General features: G+C 40.3%; 1 protein-coding gene across 1 annotated transcript; it reads right to left on the bottom strand.

Moving 5' to 3' along the window:
• Positions 1–2,442: 2,442 nt before the first annotated feature.
• Positions 2,443–9,257, bottom strand: socs6a (suppressor of cytokine signaling 6a). Its single transcript, XM_080794147.1, has 2 exons — positions 8,863–9,257; positions 2,443–8,080 (listed from the first exon to the last, which is right to left on the bottom strand). The coding sequence occupies exon 2, from the start codon at positions 8,055–8,057 to the stop codon at positions 6,339–6,341; it is 1,719 nt and encodes a 572-aa protein (XP_080650273.1). The 5' UTR covers positions 8,058–8,080; positions 8,863–9,257; the 3' UTR covers positions 2,443–6,338.
• Between the last annotated feature and the right edge of the window lie 2,383 nt (positions 9,258–11,640).

The following is an 11,640-nucleotide window of genomic DNA, read 5'->3' as shown; positions in this document are numbered from 1 at the left end:
TGTGATGGATGGCTATTCCAGAGTAAACAGATTTTTGACAAAAATAAATTTTGCATGGCACTTTTGTGTAGGCCGCACTTTAAAATGAACACCATCTTGAGCGGTGCAGGTATAGGGGTTCTATATGTTTTATTACTGTATATCTGAATCCAATGCATTTCTAATACTTTTTTGAAATACTAAATGATTCAACACATGCATCCGTGGAATCATAACCTTCTCATCTTTCATTTAAGCCCGGCTACAGGCTTTGTCTACAATGTAGTGGCCTGTGGATGTCGTTAAAGCAGTGGCTCTCACCGTGGGGTCTGAGGACCTCCAGGGGTTCTTGAGGGGGTTCCAAGGCAAAATTAGGAATAGTTTAATTTGAATAGTATTTAATCGACTATTCGTTAGCCCAATGAGACAATGTAAAATAATGATTATTGAGATCATAGGTTTCACTCTAAACTCTCACCAACTACAGTATAGATAGACAGTTGCAGAATTCTGTATTAAATCTCTCATGGAAGGGTCCCTTGCACAAATGCGTTTCAAATGGGGGTAATACGTATCAATTTAGGGGTCCTTGACAGGAACATATTTGAGAACCACTGCTTCAAAGTGATCAATAATATATAACTTCACTTTGTGTGTAGCCTATTCGGGGATGATTGGGAAGTGGAACTATGCAAGTTGGGAATGCATGCTACACCTAGTTATTCAATATCTGTTGTACCTGTTGTCAGAGTTTGCTGTACCCATTGTGAGAGTAACCTGTATGGCACCTGTTTACCATACTAATAACGTTAGATATTACAGTAGACAGGATTTGTGGCCGAATTAAGCTGCGCACTATAAAAGCACCATTTATTTTATATTTTATGTACTGCCAAAATGTCTGGGGACTTATAAATTCAATTTAGGGGCTAGAACGGCGGTGTGAACAGCTGCTAACAAACTTTCACCTATATTGCTTTGAAAACTAATCCTGATACCGTCCCACTCCCAAAATAAAGGACCACCTGCAGTCACCATCATTGGTTCTGCAATGCAGTATATTTTACATTTTCAAAGTGTGTCCACCCAGTAAAAGTCCCTACATTGAATTTAGATGTCCACAGCTGTTTATAGGTCGAGATCTCCGATTGTCTGGCTACGCAAGACTAACAATTGTATATATATATATATATATATGGTCCTTTAACCACTTCATCCTTCCTTATATACTTGTATTAATTAACTGGGGGGCCAGGGCTCTATACTTGATACCCTCCTTTTTTCCCTCTACATCAAATTAATTTAAATAGCCAAACATATCTTACAATGTGTTGTGTCCCGACACATTGTGAGCTTGCATATCTGCTATATTTGCTGAATATTCTCTAGAATAGCGGAGCGGCACTAGGGTTTATGTTGTTAATATATACCTAAGCATGCCATAAATAAAAGTGACAGCAGATAATTATTTCCAGGCCTCAAGGTAATAAGGAATGATAAAACCTCATACCGGTAAGCCTACTGAGAAACCCAGAGTATAACTGGTATGCTATATTATATTAGAGACAGTTTCAGCTATTTTTATAATAAACAAAACTGTCACATGCATTATGTACTGGGACTTGATTTAGAACTAAAACAAATTGTGTGAACGCAGGAGATATTGAATCACTGCAGGTATGAGAATGTGGAATGCTGGACATATTCTTCCCTATAGGCCCCAAAATACACCATGGTCACTCCTGAATACATCTTCATTTATATCTGCTGTGTTGAAAACTAGATTGAGAATTAGGAGTAAGATTGACTTCTATTCTAGTAGAAATTCATCTTGAGGTGTAAAAATGCCCCCCTCCCACTTATACTGTAGTAGTGTTTTCTGAAACAAACAACATATTTGACTTGTTCTCAGGTGACAGTTCCCCTTCCAAGGAAACTGCACTCAAAGGACTTTTTAACATTTGAGTTTGAGCATTCTGAGCTGCTAAGTGAACAGAAGAATAATACAGTAATGTTCAACCTCTGAGCGATTGAGATGTTGGGTCCTATCATGACTAGTTTCACTTGCTGAGAAAAATAAAACTTTTACCCACACAATTTTGACAATAAACATTTTGGAAAGTCGAAAGATGATTTAAAAAACAAAAAAGGAGCAAAAACAGACCCAAAAAAAAGTATAAGGCAGAGATGAGCCTTTTCATGATGGAGGCATCTCCATATGACATGCGACCACCAGTGTGTGCTATGAATAAATCATCCCGTGCCGGGCGGAGAGTAAACAGTTGTATATCTTCACCTCAGATGCCTGGAGAGGCCTGTCAGACACAGCGGTTAACAAGGTCTACCTCCTCATCATCATGCAGACTGTGTTCGAGCAGATCCAAGTCCAAACTCGACACCATTACCCCACCCCCTCTTCTACAACACAAGAACTCACTCAGTGATGAAATCAACTGAGCAAACTTAAGGATAATGAAGCCATTTATTTTTTTAAACCTTACTCTTTCAACATTGATTACATAGCGAACATTATGAAATTATAAAATTCTGGAGACAGTTGAAAGAAAACTTTCAGAATATAGTTTTTATTTATAATTTATAATCGGCAGATACAAAATCTTCTTGAACTGTATCCAAAATGTGCAATAAATCACCGTTGATTCTTTCCAAAAAAAAAAAATACATAATCTACTTGGTAAATTGACAGTTGACAACAAATGTAAACTGGAGTGTTATTCTGAGGATTTACTAATAGCTACTAATGATCTTTGTTACGGACTAGTGTTTACAAGTTCAAAGTCTACACGTTGCTCTCCCAAGAAAACCAAAATCATTGTGTAGTGTATACATCTACATGTAAATGGTGACATTCTATTTCCCCATTGTTAAATACAAGAAAGGCAATCATATCCATAAGCAGCAAAAATGTGTATAACACATTCAAATGAAATAAACATTTTCAAACATTGTACCAAGATGTTTATGTGAAAAGGGTAAACAAAGAAATGTGTGTTGGGTTGGGAGGGGTATCTACCAAAACAAAATATTGTAAACAGTTACCTTCATTCGTAGAGATGCACAAAAATGTTGGAGCTTGTTAGGTGCTAAAGAATTGTTATGAAATTCAAAATGCCTCAGCAGTTTAAAAAAGCATCAACCTCTAGATTCACACACTGAAGGCAATAACCATAATGAACTGAATTAATCCCAGACTACGAAAATATTTAGAAAAATCACAGCAGAGACACCATCGTCTTGTATTTATCAAATTGGTTCCCGCTTGTCAACAAAATGCAAATAAAACTGGAAATATAATTCAAATTACACTGTATTAAAAAAGACTAACATTTCATTTTCACATTTGAACTCACTTAAACAAAACAAATGAAAAAGGTTCAATTTTATATCCACATTCTTGCCCGTGATCCCATTCCTTTGACAGCCCAGGACATGACATTCTCATGCATTATGATGATGCTGGTGCCTTACCCTTTGTATTCCACAGACAATGATAACACAACCATGACAATTCAATCTAGACACTCAGTTATGACTGATTTAACCTTAGGTGCGTGCCAGTGTTGCGTGCTAAAATAGCCAATTGTCTATTTTCAGTGCATGACACCGGCATATAACAAAGATAAATCAGGCTTTACATGAACAAATCTTGGCAACAAGTGTGAATTGACATTGTTGTGACATAAAACACCCCCATCACTGCCATCTGAGGGATGACTCTTAAGGAGTGAGGATCCAAGTGTGTCCATGGTGAAAATTCAAGTGCAAAAAAACAAAATAGTGTCTACCGGTATGCCATGATTACACATGCATTCTGTGATGTCTGTGGAACAGATAAAATGGATACCCCTCAAATAAGCGTACATTCCTATTAGCTTTAGTACAGCTCAGAAACCCCCAAATGGCAAATGTCACAAAACAACCAATAACATCCTAACGGAAACACAATGTACACAGAATATCCAGCTTGTGATCATAAGTGGAAAAAAACGTCCCGCTACACAGCCAAACACACAACCTAGATCCTTCATTCCTATACATTTCAAAGCAGTAAAATGGTCTTTAAACATGCAACACCATTCAATGTTCCTATCTATTCTCTGCTGTGCTAGATTCATGGTAACTTCCTCAGACACCAACAGATCTAATAACTAAACACTACACTCTATGCACTACCAAAGTTGTCTGAAAGACATTTTTCAAAATACTTTTAAGGACACCAATGTCAAAAGAAAATCCTCAGACATAATGTGAAAACACAATTCCCTGGCAAAGTATCCATATAAAAGCACTTAAGTAGCATAATGTGTGCTCTTCCCTTTATTCCGGCACCAACCGCCCAGTAGAGACACAATCTGTGTGGTAGTACAGCTCTGTGGGGACTGGGGAACTTGAAAAGGCAATGGTCATACGCTTCTCAGTGTCCTTGGAACTTATGTGACAGTAGAGAGTAATGACATGACATCATGCGTCTGTGTTGGAATTTTTGTCATGTGCCAACCCCGCAATAGCCCACACCCACAAACTCCAAAATATGTCAATGAGGCTTAATCCTGGCTTTCCCCAAAATCCCTCAACCTCAGCTCACACCATGTTTGGTATTTCTTTGACCTGGCTCCATTACTGACATGAAGCAGAAGGGTGACTAAGACAAGAGTTGCCCCTGCATATAGAAATGGGCCTCGTCGATGCCCATGTAACTTGTAGCCTGATGGTAATTTACTTCACTTACAAACTAAGAAATGTAATGTTACTGTAAATGGAAAAAATACATTTTTTTCATAAGCTACTCTTTAACATATTTAGCTTTTAGTGTTTCTTAAACCCTCATGTCATGAGATCATTTAGACTAGAGTAGGTCTACAGTGCACTTACTTGACAGTCTTTAAGTCTTAACTACATGCAGATACAAGCATTACAGATTATGAGAAGTTGGTACTCCTGAGCCATTGTGCAGCTTTTATAACATTCCTTATGCAGAAACATTTAGCTTTTGTTATCTTAAGGTTATGTATTCATATTTGAATTTATACAGGACTATAAATCAACTATTACTTTGAAGAGTACAACACGAGAAACCAGCATCAGTTTATAGCAAGTACCTTTATGCTCGATCATTATAAAATGGCTACATGCAGCCATACAACTCGTTTCCCTAACGCCTTTGACAAAATTGTTAAAGCCCCCAGCAGACTAGCTCCTTTAGACCATCCTAAAACAATCCAACCATCAAACAGTTACTTACTGTGGGACAATTATTTGGTGGTGACCAAAAGTTGGAAACATTGAGTCATTTGCTATGACAAAGGACAGCTGATTTTAAGTGCTGCTGCATGGATTCAGAGACTGCGACATTTTGTGCCATAATTGTGTGCGGCTGGCGTTACAGTACATTTATCAGGGAGAGTGACTAGGGATCTTGCCAGGTAATAATGACAAGCTGCTGTGCTGGCACAGATGTAAAGGTAGGAGAGACTAGCTATTACTGACATCGACATCTATACTCTTATGTTGCATCAGAAATATACCATGACAGGGCCCCAAAATGGCTAAGATAGATATAAGAGGCCTCAGGTCATGTGTAGTAGTACAGCTGATGAGTTACAATTTATGCTGATTATCTTTGGTTAAGGGAGTACTGCATTAATGCTATTAATGCCGTTTGTTGGCTCATGACAGACCCAGCTTTCTATTTCAACCAGTTGTGTAACGTATGCCACCGACTGCAATGCGTTCAATTTGATAAGGCTTGTAAAGATTCTGTCATTCCATTGCACAACCTAAATTAATGAATGACAAAAGATGGTCCAAAACGCTGTCTGCAGGGCACTCAAGATAAGTCACATCTCAGTAATCAGCCCATTTTTATCTACAGGTGTAAAGTACATTTTCTCATACTGAAACAATCATCCTTTTCAAAATATTCATGCCACCGGTAGAAATTCTGCCATCTTTTGACTATTGATCTAAGCTAAGGTGTAGTGTGGAAACTTTTTTCTACAGGTGTACAGTCAATGCAGATGGTGAAACTGTGAAATCTGCTCTAGTTGCCTCACTTACTATAAATCCCCATGTTTTAAGTAATGCATCTATGATCACTTTTGATGTATACCGCTCCTACATTAGTTTTTGTATAGTAGGCCCAAGTCTCTGGACGTAGCGCCACCCTGATTCTGACCAATACCAAATAAAAAACCCTGAACAGTGGAATGGAGGACTGGATACAGACAGTCACCTGGACACAATCGTCTCAAAACTATGGTTGTCTGTAAACCTTGTTTCAAATCTCTTAACTGAACCCAAAAGTGCAAATTGCTACCAATGTCCTGTCTCTGCTGTCCTCAGTAGTGCTTCTCCTGCAGGTAATCTTTCATCTTGTTGGGTAAAGGCAGTTTCTGAATCAGGTCTATCCTTGTGTACTGTCTGATGACAAAGCGACATAGGTACTGCAGAGAGCGCACTTGCATAAAACGGGATACAGGGTTGGTCAGTCTTACAGGGTATGTGGCCGACCCCGGTAAGCGGGACCTGGAATAGCAAAAAGCTCCGGTCTCTGAGTCTTTAATGGAGTAATCAATCAGGTCCACAATGGACGTGTGGCCCTCCACATCCGGCTGCTCGTAGAAGCTGAAGCGGCCGTTGGAGTGTTCAATGCGGGTGTGGAGCGTTTTCGCTTGGGACCGGAAGCTCAGGCTGAGGAGGTACCTGTCATCAGAGCTGTCCCTGACCAGGAACGAGCCATCAGTCAGGTTTACCAGCTTCTCCTCTGCCTCCCAGCGGGTGATGGGTCCCCAATACCACCCCTGCCTCGCCAGCTTCTTCAGCTCCTCTGTCAAACTGGTAACAATCATGGGCCCGCTGGTCTGGACCGAGTCATACACCCGACTGACCCCGGGGGCAGAGTTGGGGTCAAAGTTCAGGTGGTGTCTTACGCGCTCAGCAACCTGACTGTCCGCGGAGCTGAACCCTGAAAATGTCCTGGGGATATCCCTGGTGCTGGCCATGAGAGGCAGGAGAGGTGAAAGGGGAGGCAGAGCCTCCATTCTGGAACTTTGCAGCATCATGCCGGCAGAGGCAATGAGAAGACCGTTGACAGTGGGCTCCATGAAGAGGTCCGGAGGTATGCCAACGACCAGGTCTTGTTCCTCCTGGCCTTGGTCTGTGTGGAGGGACCCACTGTCTCCCTCTGTCACCACCTCCATGGGAGAGGAGCTGTCTAGGCAGAAGGAGTGGGATCCCTCAGGGTACATTCCCTCATCTAAAGGCATAGTGTACTGGATGTAGTCCTGAGGCGTCAACCCCAGCACCACAGGCACGTCATGTTCGTCAATATTTAGGTGCAGCTCACCGTTTTGAGGCTGCTGCAGGTTCTTTAGTGAATCCGCCTGGTCCTGGAACAGCCCTTCCATCTGGAAATCATGGAATTCTTTCCGGACACCGTTGAGGTTAGGACTTGGGCTCGGGGAGTGAACCATGGCTTTCACCTTAACCTCCATCTTGATGCATGCCTCGTCAGAGTTGACCGACCTGAGGGGCCACGGCGAGGGGCTGTAATGGTGGCTTCGCAGTGATGCTGATCTAAGGGGCCGCTGGGCTTTCACGTCATTGAAACTGATGGGTACAGAAGATGACGAGAAGGTGTCGTCGTCGTCTGCAGATCCCATGGCCGACGAGCCACCCTTCACCTTAGCCTTCTGCTTGGCAGACAGCCTCCTCTTTAGTGAGCCCATAAGGCTCTCACTCTTTGAGCGGCCTTTGTTCTGGCCCCCCTTCTCCTCCTCGGTGGCAAGGTCACAGCCTGCGAGGTCTTTGGTGTAGCAGCCTCCAAAGAGTGACTCTTCCTTGGAAAAGTCAGCAGTCATAGAGGGCTGCTGGAGCATAACAAAGTCACCCTCCTCTTTGCCCTTTATGTTTAGGGACTTGCGGATGGTTTTAAGGCTTATCTTCTTCATTCTTGCAGGCCCTCCGAGGTGGAGACATGGGACGGTGTGTCTCGCCTGGTATCCTGATGAAGGTGCTATCCACAATGTCCTCCCATCAGGCCACGTAAAACTAGTCATACATTTATTGGAGTCGACATGTTCTGTAAGAGAAAAGAAAACATATATTTTTTTAATGATTCTTCTCACAAAACTAAAGATAGACAAAGGGTATGTCCATTTTTTGTGTGCACACTGCACACACATCACATCTGTATTCGCTGAAATAATTTATCAACAAATAAAACCGAAGGGAGTGAAATGGTGATTAGCATATGATGTTTATTACTCACATCGATTAATATGTGCTTGAAATGGTGACTCAGTTGTATGGGCTAGGCTGCACTTCTAGCACCTTTCATTTATTTAAACTAACAGTCCCTGGTAATAATAGGGGGCTATTATAGTATAGCAGTCTAATAGTATCACTTCAAAAACCTATGTTTGTCATAACAGCAAGTCATCAATAACCAGGTAATAACCAGGTTTATCCTGACCTGTACGACCACACACACACACACACACACACGGGAAACTAGCTTAGCTAAGTGAGTTCATTATTTGGCGTTTTTGGATAGAAAGCATCAAATGTTAAGACTTCCACCATTAAAAGAATATACAACGATCCCAGGGATCCAATCAGATTATCCACCACAGCACCACTGCTAACTAATGCTAATATGAATTACCGTTATAGCGATGCCTATGAGGATAAAAGATAACAATGACGTTTCAACTACTCCCCATATATTCATCTGAAAATGGCTTATTTCATTTTTATTAACGTCGTTTTTGTCGCGCAACTAAGTGAATTAGCCACAGTAGGCTAATTTGTTACATTCATCAAGCCTTTTTAAAGAACATGTAAATGCTGCGTGTTTCTTACCCTGTCAGTGTAATCATTTCTGCATGTATCATTGGGTGGGATGGACCAAAACGTTCCAAAAAGGTTTTAGATTTTTACACAAGAATAATAACAATAATTAACGTCAAAGAAACGGTCTGTTCCTAGGGTGCTAACGTTAGCTTGCTGCCTAGTAGCAGTAGCCACTAGCCAGCTAGCCTCAACTAAGCTACCTAGCTTAGATTTATACAGCACATTTCTTTCCTTTAGTCGGGTGCTGCTTCCAGACACAAATGTAATCCATTTGTATGGCTGTCAATATTCGTAATACGTTATGTACAAAATGCAAATGTCATTTAGTCCGGTGAAAAGACACGGCAGGGCAATACCGTTCACTAAAGGATAGCTAGGACTTTTTAGCCCTTCGGCCTCCTCCTTTCTTCCTTTGTTGCCTGTTGAATTGTGGGAGACGGTGTTGCCAGATTGTGCCACAGAAACACGCAATACGAATAGTATTGGAGTATTGCTTGTCCAAAAAAAAGAAGCATAATGCATCCGGCACTACTACTACTACTACTACTCTATTTATATAAATATTAATAAAGTGGAATGTTTTTTATTATATATATATGTATTTTAACAACACAAATCTTGTGTTAGGGTTCTTGGCATAAAATATTTTCAGATTGGGGTTTGCGGACAAATACTGTACATCTCCTTGACTAAATTAAATTGTTGATGAAAATGTTTGCATTGAGTTTAATTTATCAACATTAGGAATCAAGCCCACATAAGAAAAGTATACTGTGAAAACAATCCGCCAAAGAACGCAGTTCACAACTATTATAAATATTTACAAGGCAAGCCTTTACCGAAAAACAAGCCCAAAGTCGCTTATAATAAGCAGACACGGCAACACTGGTGGGAGAGAGCAGCGTCACTATTGACTGCTGATCCGGTCTGGGTCTAAACCATAGAGTATTAAAAGGTCTAAACTAAAGCGAATATGGAAACAGCACATGCATGTATGTGTGCGTGAAAAATTACCGGATACAGTAGGCTGCGAGACCGGATCAAAGCACCGAGCTGTAATATAGAACCCACGGGTATTGTGTGGAAAAGCCTGGTGACGCGAATCAAACACACTGTCATTCACACATACACTGGTCATTTGAAATAATTGAAGCTATTAAAAACGCATTCATTATTTGATAAACACACTATAGTATCACAGCAATACACTTCAAAATCTATGATGTGTTATGCAACACAATTATGAATTTAATATGTTGTCAATGCTTGTTGACTTGTAGTGGTAGGGAGAAAAGCATCACAGTCTGGCAGTCTGCAACTCTGCACACAACCATGATTCAAGAACCAAAATGTCTCAGTCTGAGAAAAAAAAATCTAATAAATTACATCTATTTAGAGGGCATTTTGACATAAATGAAATCATAGATTATGTGTGCTGCCACCATAGGATGTTATCAATATTAATAGTCAGTGTTGTGTCGCAAATTTCATTCGATGGTGAGTGAGAGGAAATGGCCAAACTTGGAATGTATATGCTACAAAAACTCCATTAAATTAACTCACATTGGCAGCAGAGTCTAGGGCCAGCTTGCAGTATATGATCTCAGCAGTCAAGCTCACTTTCTAATCATTTCATATTTGTGCTCGGTGATTGAAGACTGTTTTCCTCAAGGTGCTGATAATTCTGCAGTCTCCTTTTAGAAATGTATGCAAGTCATTTGAACGTTTTCAAAGGAAGAGCACAAGCCCATCACAGTATGTATTTTATTTCTGTGTTTATCCTATTGGATGGAAATGCACAGAGATGGGGCATGGGGCCTAACAGTTGAGACTGACTAAAATGTAAAATATTGTGTGAATAGGTTATCTTATCTAGAAGAGGAATATGGCCTATCGTTACTCAGGCGGAAACGTCATATGTCCAAAACTGTTATTTTTGATAGAAATGGGAAAATAGCCACTGTTCCAATGTTATTGTCACAAGCTCTTGTTCATTTGAATATAAAATATAAAATATAGTATAAAATATATAAAGTATAAAATTTGACATTCATTTATGGGGGGAAAAATCACACCTGTGTGGCATGTGAAGTGAGGGGCGCTTATCATGGTACAACACGTGTGATGTAAATTCTCCATTCATTATCAATGGACATTTTTGGAAACGAAAAATAGCTGATTTTCTCGCTCTCATCATCATACATCATCATGACGTCGATTTGCTCAGACACATCACGTAAATTCTCCATTCATTGTCAATGGGAATTTGACAAAAAAGCCAATTTGCTCGTCCTTAGATGATGATGTAAATTTCGGGCAGTAGTAAAACATGAAGGTAGTATTATTATTTCCCGAATCCCCAGTGACGAATAGTGTAACTTATCATAATTACCAAAACAGTAATATTATCACTGATCCAATCAACACATTACAATGAACATGATTTGTTTTTGTTTCTGACTGAGATAAGCCCTCTCTTCTGCTGCACAATATACACTGGATTCAGTTTAGAAAGGGACCTAGATAAACAGATTTGTATTGTACTTCACTTTTTTCAGGGAGATTGTGTATAGCAGATGTAATCCTTCTACCCTAATGGAAAGGGGGTACACAAGCACATGGCCGTTTATCCGTGCTCCTTCTCCTACCAAACCACTCCGTTAGCACACATCTCTCCATGCACAAAAAATCCTGCACGCCACCCGAATCCATATGCACATCGCTTCCCCACAATTGCGATATTTACTGTACAATATATTTGTCAGACACACTGTTATTGCGCAACAT

This window comes from Protomyctophum bolini (genome assembly GCF_963924005.1).
Source record: "Protomyctophum bolini genome assembly, chromosome: 21".
Lineage (NCBI taxonomy): Eukaryota > Metazoa > Chordata > Actinopteri > Myctophiformes > Myctophidae > Protomyctophum > Protomyctophum bolini.
Note: the sequence above shows the minus strand (reverse complement) of the source record. Positions and strands in the feature narration are given on the sequence as shown.